This window comes from Pollachius pollachius (genome assembly GCF_949987615.1).
Source record: "Pollachius pollachius genome assembly, chromosome: 4".
Taxonomy (NCBI): Eukaryota; Metazoa; Chordata; class Actinopteri; order Gadiformes; family Gadidae; genus Pollachius; species Pollachius pollachius.
In genome coordinates this window covers 29550672-29566077 of record NC_136937.1, presented here as the reverse complement: position 1 = coordinate 29566077, position 15406 = coordinate 29550672, and the positions used below count along the sequence as shown (strand labels likewise).

Below are 15406 nucleotides of genomic sequence, written 5' to 3'. Positions count from 1 at the left end.
AGGGGGGGGAGAGAGGGAGACGGGGGGAGGAGGGGAGAGGGATACGGGGGGAGAGGGGGGGTGGAGGGAGACGGGGGAGAGAGGGAGACGAGGGGGAGGAGGGGAGAGGGAGACAGGGGAGAGAGGGAGACGGGGGGAGGGAGACGAGGGGGAGGAGGGGAGAGGGAGACGGGGGAGAGAGGGAGACGGGGGAGAGGGGGTGGAGGGAGACGGGGGGGATTCAGGGGGGGAGAGGAAGATGGGGGGGGGGAGACGGGGGAGAAATGAGAGAGAGAGAAGGGGAGAGAGAAAAAGAGAGACAGAGAGTGTGTGTCCGGCAGTCTGTCTGTGGTTTCTTTCTACAACAGAGACACTGAGGCACCACCCCCCCCCCAACCAAAACCCAGGGAGGAGATCCCAGAATAATACCGGAAAAACAGTTGTTGTTTTATTTATCATTTCTGATTAAAATATTATTATTCTTAAGGCACTAATGTAAGCATTATTTACTAATAAAACCTGAATGATCATCGGCTGAACACACGAGAACATTAAGTTGGATCCACTGAGTTGTTTATTACAATTATGCTTCATCAACAACAACAAATACAACAGAAAAATAGTCCCTTAATTGTACATAATAAACACGAGGACTAAAATAATAAAAGCAGCAGACATTACAAATCATCAACAGGTGTGCAGATATCTTTAATCTCACATAAACGGCCACAGATCATGTTCTGCGGCCGTTTGGTTCCCAACAGAACACGAGGAATCAATACCCAGTTCAAAGTAATTTACAACATGCAACATTATCCCATAAACCTCTTGGTTATTATGAATAAAATATAAATTCTGCTTTAAATCCGGTTGTAAATCAGGATTATGACCAAAATGATGATATCAGAGCCCTTAAGACCAAAACTGGTAATGTCTGAAAATATACAAACATTTACCATCAATAGGTATTTTAAATACATTGCAAATAATAAATGTGCTTATCTAACTATGGAAGATCTTAAAAAAGTATTTTCATGGTTTATCATGCTACACTTTACAGAAGAAAGAGAGAGGGAAAGAAACAGAGAAAGAGGGAGACACAGAGACACACAGTGAGGGAGAGAAAGAAAAGAGAGAGAGAGGGAGACAGAGAGAGACAGAGAGAGAGAGAGAGAGAGAGAGAGAATACGAGAGAGAGAGAATACAAGAGAGAGAGAGAGAGGGAGAGAGAGAGTGAGAGAGAGAGAATACGAGAGAGCGAGAGAGATCGAGAGGGAGCCGGAGAGAGATAACGGAAGATAGATAGAGAGAAAGAAAGAGATACAGACAGTGGGAGAGAGAAAGAAAGAGAGAGAGAAAGAGAGTGAGAGATATAGAGAGAGAGAAAAAGAGAGAGAGACAGAGAGAGAAATAGAGAGAGCGTGAGAGACTAAATCAGAGACACTGGCCCAATCCCAATGCCCGGACTCACAGACTCACAGACTTTGCTGCGTGTTCTCGCAAAACATTAAGGCTTTAGGGCTGTCCGAATGTCGAATTCCAAAGGGCGTGAGGGTTTGACTCCACACTTACCGAGCCCTTTCCGTGAGTCCGCATCAGAACAGACTTCACCTAAGGGAATTACCCACAGTTCAAGACCATATGGAAATCCGGAAATTAGGAAGGTAAACAACAAGACAACGCTACTGTCAATGTGCGACCAGATGGGAATTTCAGCCTTTTTTTAGCGAGCCGGATCATTTGGTTCAGCTCACCAACAAGAGCCGGCTCTTTTGGCTCCCAAACGGCTCTTCATACTTCATACTACTTATACCTTTTATAATTCAGCTAAATGTAGCCCATTCTGACTTATGATTAGTATGTGTAGGCCAATAATCGCCTAAATTATTCAATGCATCCTTTATTCTGAAGCATTCAAAAGTAAAAATTATATCTTCTAATATCAATAAATTGCTGTAGCCGATTGTTTTCATTGCATTTACAAACTCACTTTGGGATTGGGCGCTGAGTCATCATTCCTCTCACGCCTCCAAAGCCCCTTCGTCAAAAGACACTCATCCTCTAACCCAAAAGCAGTGTGTGTGTGTGTGAGTGTGTGTGTGTGTGTGTGTGTGTGTGTGTGTGTGTGTGTGTGTGTGTGTACGTGTATGTGTATGTGTGTGTTTGTGTGTGTTTGTGTGCGAGCCTGCCGCTCCTCCCTTTTTTTTCTACAACCGACACAAAGACACTGAGTCTCCCTCCTCACTTAACCCAAACCCAGGGAGGAGGTCCTCCTGGGTGAAGGTGGCCTGGAAGGTGTTGAGGTGTGTCAGTGTGTCTGTTGACCCTCCTCCACCTGGGGACACTCTGTAAAAGGACAGAGTGCCAGCAGGTCGGTCCAGATACACTCCAACCTTGGCAGAGCCAGCGGGGGTGGGACGTATGAATGTTACACTACCGTTGTACAGGGCAGAGTAACCACCATCAACCTCACAAACAAGACTCCAGGACATGTTGTTCCATCCAAGCCCGCAGTCACTTGCCCCTCTCCTTGTGATTCCTCTATATGTCACTCCTATAACAACAGTTCCTTTCCACTCTACCTCCCAGTAACAGCGGCCAGTCAGAGCCTCTCTACCCAACACCTGGACCCAGGAGTCAAATCTCTCTGGGTGATCCGGATACGACTGGTACTCTCCAAACCTTGTCACCTTTCTGTCCTCAGACAGAGAGAGTCGTCTGTAGGCTGTGTTTGGGTCCAGTGTGAGTTCACAGGCATCTGACGGGAGAACAAGACATGATTAGATGCTGAACCATTCTTCATCGTCAACATCATCGTCGTCATCATCATCATCATCATCATCATCATCATCATCATCATCATCATCACTTGTACTGCTCTCCTGCATTCTTCTTCTTTTTATTCTCTTTCAGTCTCTTTTTTTGATCGCTCTCGACTCTTCAAACATTAACATAGAAAGACAAAAAATATATCATAGGATAGGTACTATAGTGGAATCATGTGCTGTCGATTTTCGAAGCAATAATACACATTGTGTTTAAGATAATTAAAGTTAAAGTTATTTGGAAATCCCATGTGTGTATGAGTGGCTGTCCCAATCAAAACATTGAAACCAAGACAAATGTATAAAGTGCATTTACTCCCTCAATAATTACACTACATTGCACTCATACATATGTAAAAATACATACGTACACATAGCTAAACATAACTATACATACTCATAGACATGCGTATACATACTGTTACGGTTCTAGGAATAGGGTTAGTTTTAGGGTGCTTAGAGTTAGGGTCAGTACTGATGTCACACAGAGGGGGCGGTGTTGAGGTGCTCATCACAGGTAAGTAGCAACAGCTGAGTGGGCAGGTGACTCTCAGAACTTTGAGACTGAGTCGAGAGTGCCTGGTTTCAGCAGGTGAGATTGGGGTGAATGAAAGTAACCAGATGGACACACGTTGCTTGGCGACTTTGAGAAGAGAACCTTTTGGATTTTTACATACACGGTGAACTAAAAAGACTGGATCAAAGCGCAGGCTGGTCACCTGCAGACTAGGTGCCGATGCGGCGGAGCTGTTTGCCTACGGTGGCTGTAGACCTGTGGTGAGTACCTCACACCTAACCCCCTAGATAGGTTAGATCGCACTCACCCAGGGAAAGATTAGGAACAATACTCAAGTTAAGCACGCCACGTAGGGACAAACTTAGGTTACGGGCTGTCTACCCAAATTAATAGCGAGCGCGGTAGGTCAGATCGTAACATTACGTGAATATGTAATGATACGTACATAAGATACTCATACATATGTACGCATAAATTTATCTTTATAAGTACACATAGCTAAACATAAGTTTACATACTCAGACATACGTATATATTAGTACACACACATACGTGAACATACGTATAAATATGTACATATACATAAACAAACATACTAATATACACACACATAAGCGTGTAATGGCAAGTACAATTACTTCAATAATTGTATGATTTCTACTTTCTAACCTGTCCTATTTCACTTTCCTTCCACTTGTCCATTAGGTTTGCAGTTTGTCTGAGTTACAGTTGGTTTTGTTATTGAGAATGGGTCTGTGGTTTGAGGCTAGGTTCAATGAGACAACATACATGGCTGGTTGTCTGCTTCCGGTAGAAGCTAAACGTCAATCGATTTAAAAAACACCTCCTCTCACGTCATGACATCCACAAAAACTAGGGAACGGTTCTCAGAATTTGTGGTTCGGTTCATATCACGTTTATGGGTTCGCTACGTTTTGGGTAAAGCAGGGTATGAAGCAAAAAAAAGTACTCATATAAACATATAGACACACACATACATTTATAAATATATGTATACACACACACCTCAACAACGTTATGAATACAACAACAACAACAAACATCTCTTCTTGGATCCAGATCTTACCAAAGACAATCAGCTCAGCGGTGTGATTGGCCGTGCCAGCGCTGTTGCTCGCCTTGCAGCAGACCGTGTTCACGCCATACCTCACACCTCTGACGAAGAGGAACCCTCTCTCCACCCAGGCCTCTGATTGGTCGTCTGTGCCGTCTCTCTCCAGGGGCTTGCCGTTGTGGAGCCACTCTACAGTGGGTTCCGGCGTGCCACCAGCATTGCAGGTGAGGCGGGCCGTTTGGCCCACGGGCAACCGCTGGGTAGAGGAGTGGAACTCTGTGATGCTGGGGGCCTCCTCCTCCTCCGTGGGCATCACTGAAGGTGAAGAAACCAGGAGGAGAGGAGTGAAAATTTACAACACGGATCTAGAGATGCACCGTCAAACAGTCCCTTCTCTCTCTCCTAATACCTGCCCACTAGAGGGCGACCCAGAAGATTCATACCCAGTTTTTATACGTAAACATACGTTTAAACGTAAATGTTTACGTAAACATACGTATAAATATGTAAAGATACATAAACATAGGTAAAAGTATGTAAACATACGTATAAATATGTACACATGCATAAACATACTTTCACATACATAAATAAACATACTAATATACACACAAGCGTGTAATGGCAGTGCAAGTACAATTTCTTCAGTAATTGTACGATTTCTAGTTCAGATTCCTGTCCTATTTTACTTTTCTTCCACTTGTCCATTCAGTATGCACGTCTGAGTAATAGTTTGCTTTGTTATTGAGAACGAGTCTGTGGTTTGAGGCTAGGTTCAATAAGACAACATACATGGTTGGTTGTCTGCTTCTGATAGAAGCTAAACATCAATGGACTTAAAAAACGCCACTTTCACCTCATGACATCCACAAAAACTACGGAACGGTTCACAGAATTCACGGTTCGGTTCATATCACGGTTTTTGGTTGGCTATATTTGGGTATTGGGTATTTGGGTAGGCACTCAGGCCTATGGCACGTAAAAATAAGACTGTTGTTATTCTGTGGCTCAATCAATTTCACCTGACCGGCTGTTCTGATCATCTCCGAGGTCGGGGGATATTGTTTAACAGTCTATGTTTAGATTAGCCTTCTATGGGCAAAAACTGTTGGTTTATTTGTATTGCTCCCCTTCAGGAATTTGTGTGGAAAGGGGTGGGTATAGCCTATTTCTCGCCTTTCTCCTTTGTAAAGCGCATTGTATTGCCGTTGTGCCAATATGAAGTTAACTGCGCCCATTCCTTGATTCGTTCTGCCAGCACTCCAAACAATAAATTTCCTTCCAATGTTCGTCCAATCCACTCCAATAGTGGTGCTGCATTGCGGTTAAATCCAACTCTAACGAATTAATTGTCCAAATTTAAGTTTTTTAACATTCCCAGTCTATGAAAACTTTCATACCGGGCATGTTAAATAAGTGCACGCCCCGCCACACGTAACACACTTGTAAAATGCAGTCGTCAATTGATGGAATGGGTTATTTCATCATCACAACCAAAATTTGAAATTAATCAAATCAATTACAGATAAATAATTCTGAAATAATTCATGACCTACTGTTCTGAACCTCAAATTCTGAAAGTTGGACTTTGGAGAAGTGATGGGTACTTTTTGGTTGAACACATTTGTACGAAATACTAATGACCCCCCAATGTTGACCTGAAGTTAATAATAAATGATTAATGCAACTTAAGTACTACTTTCCTGTTTTTCTTTTAATAATTCCTCATTAAAAAAGACCAAGCAGCAAGTTTTTCCTCATGTTTTTGAGAATATACTATAGGGGCAAAAGCTGCAGCTGCCACTAGTGTGGGCTGAATGGACAGCAACAAAGCGTTAAAGCAACAATGGGGAAAGGCTTTCCCCTCAATGCTTATGTAAACCCTGGTTGGATAAGGATTCAAAATTGGATATGAAGATAAAATCTGACGCATAGTTTCAGTGTTAAAACTGATAAAATAATTGCTGTCTGTGGTTCTAAATGGGTTGTGGCAATCATTTGGAAAAATAATAGGTTGCAGCAACATATTGATAAAAAAAGAACTGAACTAGTTCATTTTTGGAACTGTGAACTTATTTAAAAATTTTGAATTATGAACTATGAACTGAACTAGTTCATTAAGAAAATTGTGAACTGAACTTTGAACTAGTTCATGTAGAAAGTGAACTTTCCCAACACTGTATATTTATATATATATATATATACACACACATATATACATATACATTTATGAATATATATATATATATATATATATACACACCTCAACAACGTTATGAATACATCATCATTGCATCATCAATGCATCAACAACAATGTTATGAATATATCAACAACAATCCTATGAATACATCAACAACAAACATCTCTTCTTGGATCCAGATCTTACCAAAGACAAGCAGCTCAGCGGTGTGATTGGCCGTGCCAGCGCTGTTGCTCGCCCTGCAGCAGACCGTGTTCACGCCATACCTCACACCTCTGACGAAGAGGAACCCCCTCTCCACCCAGGCCTCTGATTGGTTGTCTGTGCCGTTCCTCTCCAGGGGCCTGCCGTTGTGGAGCCACTCTACTGTGGGCTCCGGCGTGCCACTGGCGTCGCAGGTAAAGCGGGCCGTTTGGCCCACGGGCAACGTGTCGGTAGAGGAGTGGAACGCTGTGATGCTGGGGGCCTCCTCCTTCGTGGGCATCACTGAACCTGAAGAAATCAGGAGGAGAGGAGTGAACGTTTATGGCAAGTATGTAGAGATGCAGCATCATATACTCACTTCAAGCTTTCCTAACACCTGTCCACTAGAGGGCGACCCAGGAAATTCACACCCAGTATTCTTGCCTGCCTTTTCATACATGATTAAATATCACAGCAGTGTCTACAAAGATTTCCCAGGCAGGGGAAGACACTCCAGCTCAAAGATTAACAAGTTGGGGGCGGAGCTTGCAGAGAAAAAAAAAACGTTCGGCAGCTCAAATTTAAACTAGTGCAAGTGAACCCAGAAAGGGTTGACCCTTGTGACCTGACCTTAGGAGACCACGATAGAAACCTGATCATGGTTGACCACAATGTAAATCAGACCTTAGTAGACCACAATAGAAACATGACCTCAGTAGACCACAATAGAAACTTTACTTTAGTAGACTTAAACACATCCAACAACCTTTCAACTCTTCAAGAGTATATTTACTGTACCTACGGCACAGAGAACAGAAAGAAGGAACATTCTCCACTCATGAACACAAACAAAGTCTACGGACCCTCTTTGTTCCGCTCAGCCTCCAGATGATCCAGGTCTACAACCTTCTCACAGATCCAGTGGTGCAGTCTGTCACACGGTTCTTCGGACCAGCCGCCCTCCCCTGCTACGACACAGTCTTCTGCTCCGCCGTCATCGTGTGGTTTACCCTGTCTCCAACTGAGAACCACGAGGAGGAGACAGTGGAGGTAAATCTGTCACTCTCAGAGCAGAGATGCTGCTGAATAGAGTCATCTGCCTTACCTTGAGGTCATGGGGGTGCCATCCACCCATTTGAAGGTCCCCTCTGTGTCTCGATCACTCAGTCCAATCCAGGAAGGACCCATCAATCTGCTGACAAACCCCTGTTTCCAAAGGTATTAGCATCTGTTGTTATGACAACACATCTGAACACACACACAAACACACAGACTCAGACACACACACAGACACACACACACACACACACACACACACACACACACACCTGTTCTTCTCTGCTGTTGATGACCACCAGGTCTGCGTTTCTCTGCAGACAGTCTTCTCTACTGGCCGTCCAGCTCTTCTCAGTAGTAGAAATAAGGTAGAAACTATTGTCGTAAAACATCCAGCCCTGGAGGGTCAATTCATCTGTTGAATGTAAAAGAAAGTCCTGAACAAACACAGAACTGCTAATCTTACCGTCTTCGTTACTGACACACAACCCTGAGACCTGTATACAATAGAAATCGGTCTATCTTTGTGGAAGTGCCTTAGAATTGTAAACTACTGCTCCCCCTGTTCGAGGAGGAGACTACCGACACCTACAGTACCACCGTGCTGCCAGAATACGGACATCCTTTATTTATTTTATTTGGTGGTAGTTTAACACCGTCTATGCTCTGTTAGCCTGACAATATATAATGTGAAGTTATAATGAAGAGGGGATGTTGAAACATAAATCACAAAAGCAGAGGGTGTTTTTGAAATACATGTTAATAACGTGATTGATTTAGTAGCTTGGATAAAACCCTCACCGAGTTCATGTATTAAGTGCTGTCTCCCCTCCCCCCAAGGTGACGGTGAGTCTAGGACAGGACAGAGGAATACAGAAGATATGAGCTCTAAAACAGAACAACATCATCTCTCAACATCACAGTACCCACAGCCAACCAAACACAAAGTCCATCCCGCCTGAAAGAAAACATGTTATATTATAAATATTAATACTAATTAAAATAGCAATAACTATAATAATCAATATCATTATCGTTGCTATTGTTACAATCATTCATATTATTAACACAAATTAAAAAAAAACTATAATCATCATTATCATTGCTACTATTACAATCATTAATATGATTATAACTGTTATTATTCAAACTGGAGTGTCCGCGCGCACGTTGCATGCGCTCAACCTCTAGTTGTACTTAAACCCATAGCTATAATGTGGAAACCCCGGTCGACAATGTAACAAATTTCTGAGTGCATAATATAACATTTTGCTTGCCAAATCACCAGAAGTCATTTACTTTCTATGGGCAAGAGCGACCAAAGCGACACAAGCGTCAAACGCTACCAGCGGCAAAAGGTGAGCGACCAGAGCGACCAAAAAAAGTTGAAGACGGCTGAACTTTATGCAAATTACTATGACGCATTTCGGCAGCAAAACACTGACAGTCAATCGGAATGTAGACGCTCTTTGCTTGCGTGGATCCCAGGGAACACCGAACACCGGCACTTTGGTTCCTACCTACTTTTTTGGTTCCTACTGACTGTACAAAATTAATCGCGGATGTAACTTGGCACCCGGTGTTGTACAATCATTTTCATTTGCTCTCCATACCACCAATCTAACCAACCAATCGCGTGTAGTCATGCTTTAAACAAAACACGCTTTTGAAATCGTCACATACACAAACTAATCGACAAGACGAGGGATAAATGACGAGATATATCTCTTGTCTTTTATCCCTCTATTCCTGCTATTCCCCACTATTCACGGAGCCTGAGGTGAATCATTTTTAATTAAATAGTCTAGATAGATAGCCTAGTCAAGTCTTCATTAATACCAAACGACACAAATCGTCGGGAATTAATTTAGGTGATTCGGCTCACACAGGACAGTAGCCTACAAGACCACACAGAAGAAGGGAGACAAGTCTGACTGGACATACACAAAATACATCACATTAAAACTAGACACGCGTTGATCGAATGAGTCCAGATCATGATTTGCAGATGCAGATCAGTGAAACACCGCCACTTTCTGTGGCGGTGGTGCCTTGTGGCGATGGTGCCTCGTGGCGGTGGTGCCTCGGCAGAAGGGCTCCGGCGGGAAACCATTTCGGGCAACAATCCCTTTCTCCTCCACATCGGAGCGCCTGAGCTTTCATTTTTCAAAGGTGGAGCAGGATACCTAGGGCTCGTTTTACACCTAACGCCATTTCTAGCTACTGGGGGACCATAGGCAGGCTAGGGGAACTCATATTAATGTTACAAAACCTCATAAAGTGAAATTTTCATGCCATGGGACCTTTTAAAAGATGTGCCAACATTTAAATATTTTTTAACTATTCAGCAAACAAAAGGCTGATTATCCTTTAGGGGGCCACTCAATGACATGCAGAACCATCATCAACACGCCCAATCAAGTGGTGTGAGAAATACTGACTTTCTACTCCTCATTCACATATAAGGTAATTTACATTTCCTTCAGAGAAAATACTACCTCAGCAATAGTAATATTCAAGATGGTGGATTGTACATTGGTTACTTGACGTGACAGTTAAAGATGTTCATTATTTTTTTATAAACAGAAGAATGCTTCATTGAGATTAAACATCTCTTCAAGTGACCTGGCCAGGAGAGGCAGCAGTAGCCTACAGTCACACATAGCATACACATAAAACATTAGAAAAATAACAACTAAAACAGTCGGCAGGGGAGAGGGGGGATATCAACATCGCAAGACATTTCGTGAGGCTCAAGGAAAAGAGTAATATTACATTTTAGCAGCAAAGTGTAGTCTTGTGGTGGAGTCTATAGACATAATTCACCATACTGTGTTATTGACATGTTTTCGTTTTGTGTTATGGGGATGCTGTCTCTTTATGATCGTGCGACTTGTGTGTTGACATACCGGTCGGTGCGATGTTTGAATTTGAAACGGTTTTTATATGATAAAATGAATAACCTGCCGTTGCGTTGTCGACGTGAGAAATTGTCTCTTTACTTTTATCGCAATTTCTACAGTCTATAGGCAGAACGACTTACCTGGGAGAGTTAAAACAGTCGGAAGGGGGCAGGGGGGATATCAATATCGCAAGACATTGCGAGATGCTGAAGGAAGTGGGTATAAATATTACCCACCTCCTTGAGCATTCCGCAATGTCTTGCGATAAAAAATAAATAAAGTTTTGCAAAGAAGTGTAGTCTATAAAATACATAACGACTCAGCTAGCAGAGTGTCAACGGCGGGGCTGTTATCTCGATCTTGCCATTGTCTTTCAACGTCTGCGTCCGCGTGTGTGCACTGTGTATGCGCGTGCATGTGTGTGCGTGCGTGTGTTCATGTGTGCGGTGTGTGTGTGCACTGTCCTGCGCTGCCTTTGTCTTGATACGTCTCCGTCAGCGTGCGCGTGTCTGCAGTGTGTGTGCGTGTGCGTGTGTGTTCGTGCACGTGTGTGTGGAGTGTGTGTGTGTATGTATGCTGTGTGTATGTGCGTGCATGCGTGCGTGCGGTGTATGTGTGCGTATGCTGTATGTGTGTGTGTGTGAGCTGCAGGCTGCTTGGCACATGCGCGTTGACCAAGTATGCCGAGTAACTTGTCCGACATAGTATTAAGATCATTCATATTATTAACACTAATTCTAACAAAAAAATAGTTATCATTATCATTGCTATTATTACAATCATTAATATGATTATAACTGTACTGTAATTCTATTCAGGATGATATGATTTAGACTCACTGAAGCGCAGGGAGATGAGGAGAATACTCAGCAGTCCGATGCTCACAATGACAGTGATGTGCAACCATAGAGCTGTTCAGGAGTAGGACACACACACACACACACACACACACACACACACACACACACACACACACACACACACACACACACACACACACACACACACACACACACACACACACACACACACACACTTTTTTGAATCATTTTGGACTGGATTGTTTCTTTTAAATTCTCTAAAAAGGGGCACCTACCAAATCTTCTCTTCCTGGTCTCCTCCTGGTCCAAAGACGTGTCCTCAGGTTCCTCAGAGAGTCCAGGGTCCGGTTCAGAGATGGTGACCATGGTTACTCTCTGATGGCTTCTACGGCTTCTTAACTTAGCCTTCTTCTTTGCACTATCAGCTGGAAAAATAATGTCACTTGTGATCATTCTGACCAATTATCAGCCTGCAATCTGATACCATCAGTGTCAGGAAATGTTTTTCTTCTACTCTTATCAGATGCCTTCATTTGACACACAGATTCACGGACGCACTCAAGCACACACACACACGGACACACAGAGTAATGTACACGCAGATATATTCATACTGCGTGATTGTCATTCACAGTCCAGACTCCCTACCGTCTGCAGAATCCCTCCCCGTCTTGAAGGAACACCTGAAGACCTCTACTGAGAACACCTGAGTAAGTGATGACTGGTACTGTAGCTCTCGTGTTGAGTTTAGAACACACTTAAGCAGAACAAGTACTGGTCTCTAGCATGCATGTTATTATTGTCTCATTATTGACATATATGCACACATAGTTATACAGCAATACACAGCGAAATACATACGTACACACGCAGTAATCGAGGGGGACAACATGTGGCCTGCGTGTCACCAGGGTCTTTCACAACGGCACACGCAGAAAATATGAGGACATGTATTGTAGGATAATTTGAGATGTGTTCATATTAATGACAAACATATAATTGTTAAATTCATACACATAGTGATATCAGTACACCTTATATCACTTCAGTTTAATGAGCAGCTATTATTAAAACACAAACTTGTTGTTTAAATAAACCATTGTCACTCTTATGCCACGTTGCACTAGCATTAATAATAAGTAATGAAAAAACTAAACTTATGTTCACATTTACATTTATCCAAAGCGACTTACACTAAGTACACTTGTCATAAGAAGTGAAACAATATATCGCTGTCGGCACAGTAAAGATGTTCATAAAACCAAATGCAAGTACTAACAATCGCTAGGCTAACCCATTCCCCGTGTAACAGCTACACAATTAAGTACTATGAATAAGTGCAATATAGGTTAAGTGCGTACAATAGGTTCGTACATTAAGTGCCAGGACGTACAACATACAATGGTGTCCGGAAGGGGCTGGGTAGCTATGCAGAGTGCAGGTGAACTCTGAACAGGTGAGTTTTGAGTCTTTTGCGGACACATTTTCTAATCCCTAAAGTTACGCTGCACTCTGTTCCACGTATATAACGAACATATATCATGAAACACACAACTACTTGAGATGCCTAGCAATAGTCTGTAACTCATGGGCATATCACAAGTCAAGTAAGATAAATGTGAGCTTTTTGTCTAGAACACAAACATGTCGTTATTTAGGAGAAGAAACCTGTCTATACGGTCGCTGGTTCATCAGGTTGGTCCCTTTGGCTAAAAACGTTTTCTAAAAGTACATTTTAAATGTATGCAGATGAAAACACATTTTTACTGGATTATTTTTAATCCTCTTTAATCATCTTTAATCCATTATTTTTAAAAAAGGGCACCTACCAAATCTTCTCTTCCTGCGCTTCCTCCGGTCCGTGTCCATGGTTCCTCTCTGACAGCTTTCAACGTGTCTGCTCTCAGGATTCAGCTCTGCTCTATCACCTTGAAAAACCACGTCATATATTTTAATTATGACCAATCATCAGCCTGCAATCTGATATCATCAGTGTCAGGAAGTGACAGTGTTTTTCTTCTGCTCTTATCAGATGTCTCTTATCAGGGACGCATGCAAACACAAACACACACACACGATTATTTTTAATTTCATATAAATATACAACATACAGAGGTATAATATAGCAGATAGAGTAGTGGACGTGTCTAGGAGTCCACTACAGATTTGTATTCATATTTTAATACAACTTAACTCAACACACTATGGGAACGGCAGAATGTGTGTGTTTTGCTGACGTTGTCTGTGTGTGTGTGTGTGTGTGTGTGTGTGTGTGTGTGTGTGTGTGTGTGTGTGTGTGTGTGTGTGTGTGTGTGGGGGAGGGGGGAGAGAGAGAGAGAGAGAGAGAGAGAGAGAGAGAGAGAGAGAGAGAGAGAGAGAGAGAGAGAGAGAGAGAGAGAGAGAGAGAGAGAGAGAGAGAGAGAGAGAGAGAGAGAGAGAGAGAGAGATATATATATATTGGGCCCTATCTTGCATCCAGCGCAATTTACTTTCTACACGACGCATGTATCTTTGCTAGTTTGCACCCGACGCAAAGCCGATTTTCCCCCGCAGCGAACCTGCGCCACTAAACTTGCGCCCTGACAGGTGTGTAGGCGAAAAGCAGAGGCGTGTTCCGGCGCAAATGATACATGCTGCTATCTTACAGATTTATAAAGCAGTTGCGCAACTGACAGACAAATACCTGGTATTTGTGCACTAACGGATAGGGCAGTTGGTGTTGCTATTTTGACATACCATGGCAGGTCGAAACTGCAAAAATGTTTCCATAGGGGCTGCATGAATGAACACTGCAGTAGGCTAGGCCATGCGTTAAAATAATAATAACAACGATAAACTTGAGCAAAGTAGGCTATATCCCAGCCTTCTAAAACAAAATCTTGTTTTGGGTTAAACGTTGGTTAAATTATTTGGGAAAGAACAGCTGATACAGCGGTAATTGTTGTATTTAAATCAATGCATCTGTAAACACCGTACAGCAAAGACATATTTTCTTGACACAGACATTGTGTAAAAGCCCATAACTTTTAGGATTGGTGAGTATTTGATCGTGAGAAAACATTATTTTACCGCGAGTGAGTGTTAAAAAGAATGAATGAATGCATGCGCGCGTTTGTGTATGTGTAAGAGAATTAATGAATGCAGGCGAGCGTGTGTGCATCCATCTGTTTAAACACACGCAAACTAAACACGTAATGCATAATACAGTCCATGGCAATGTACTTGGGGGGACACATGCATATTAGGAACACAAGTCGATAACGATAATGTATGCAATACTGGTAAGAAACGATGTGTGTTAATGTACACAGGACCGCATATCATATGTGTGTTACGTTTTCTTTGCCACAATTTACATGAGGACTCAGTATTTCGGAAGTTGTAGAAGAAAACGCTATTCCATGTGTGAATCAGGGCATATTATTTGGCCATTAACTGAGCCACTTGAAGGTTGAAATTCATGTGGTCATGCATCTGTCTCATCGGAGACTGTAAATGCGCTGTTCAAATGCGCTCATGGCTCTTAAAGGGGATAGGAGATGGCACTCATTGGTTTATTGCACGTTACGCCCAAACCGCACCTAGTTCAGGGCAACCCTTTTTAGGTTTGCGTCGGGCGCAAGAGTCATTTATCCGCCGGTATAATAGCAACAGCGGCAGAGCCCCGCCCACAAAGCTACTTCCGTTTTGCGCTTGTCACTTGCTTTTCAGATTGTTAAAATAGGGCCCATTGTGTGTGTGAGTGAGTGAGTGAGTGAGAGAGAAATTGTGTGTGGTATAAAAGCAGCGTGGGTTGTTTCAGTTGTTGATGGGAATTATTTTGTTACTGCAATGTAGTAGTCTT

General features: G+C 42.7%; 1 protein-coding gene across 1 annotated transcript; it reads right to left on the bottom strand.

The window, feature by feature from the left end:
• Positions 1 to 683: 683 nt before the first annotated feature.
• Positions 684 to 13462, bottom strand: LOC307074994 (uncharacterized protein). The gene is made up of 10 exons (XM_079735456.1): positions 13392 to 13462; positions 11838 to 11987; positions 11581 to 11652; positions 8640 to 8690; positions 8111 to 8253; positions 7888 to 7988; positions 7646 to 7803; positions 6786 to 7091; positions 4409 to 4711; positions 684 to 2737 (listed from the first exon to the last, which is right to left on the bottom strand). Exons 1-10 carry the CDS (start codon positions 13429 to 13431, stop codon positions 2187 to 2189), a joined length of 1875 nt encoding a protein of 624 aa, XP_079591582.1. The 5' UTR covers positions 13432 to 13462; the 3' UTR covers positions 684 to 2186.
• Between the last annotated feature and the right edge of the window lie 1944 nt (positions 13463 to 15406).

Excerpts from the sequence above, each read along its gene's own strand:
- LOC307074994 (XM_079735456.1), bottom strand. The coding sequence starts at position 13,431 with ATGGACACGGACCGGAGGAAGCGCAGGAAGAGAAGATTTG. Across the intron at positions 7,092-7,645 it reads GGCTGAGCGGAACAAAGAGG|GTTCAGTGATGCCCACGAAG; the intron begins GTCCGTAGACTT and ends TGATTTCTTCAG. Across the intron at positions 2,738-4,408 it reads CGCTGAGCTGATTGTCTTTG|ATGCCTGTGAACTCACACTG; the intron begins GTAAGATCTGGA and ends TTCTCCCGTCAG.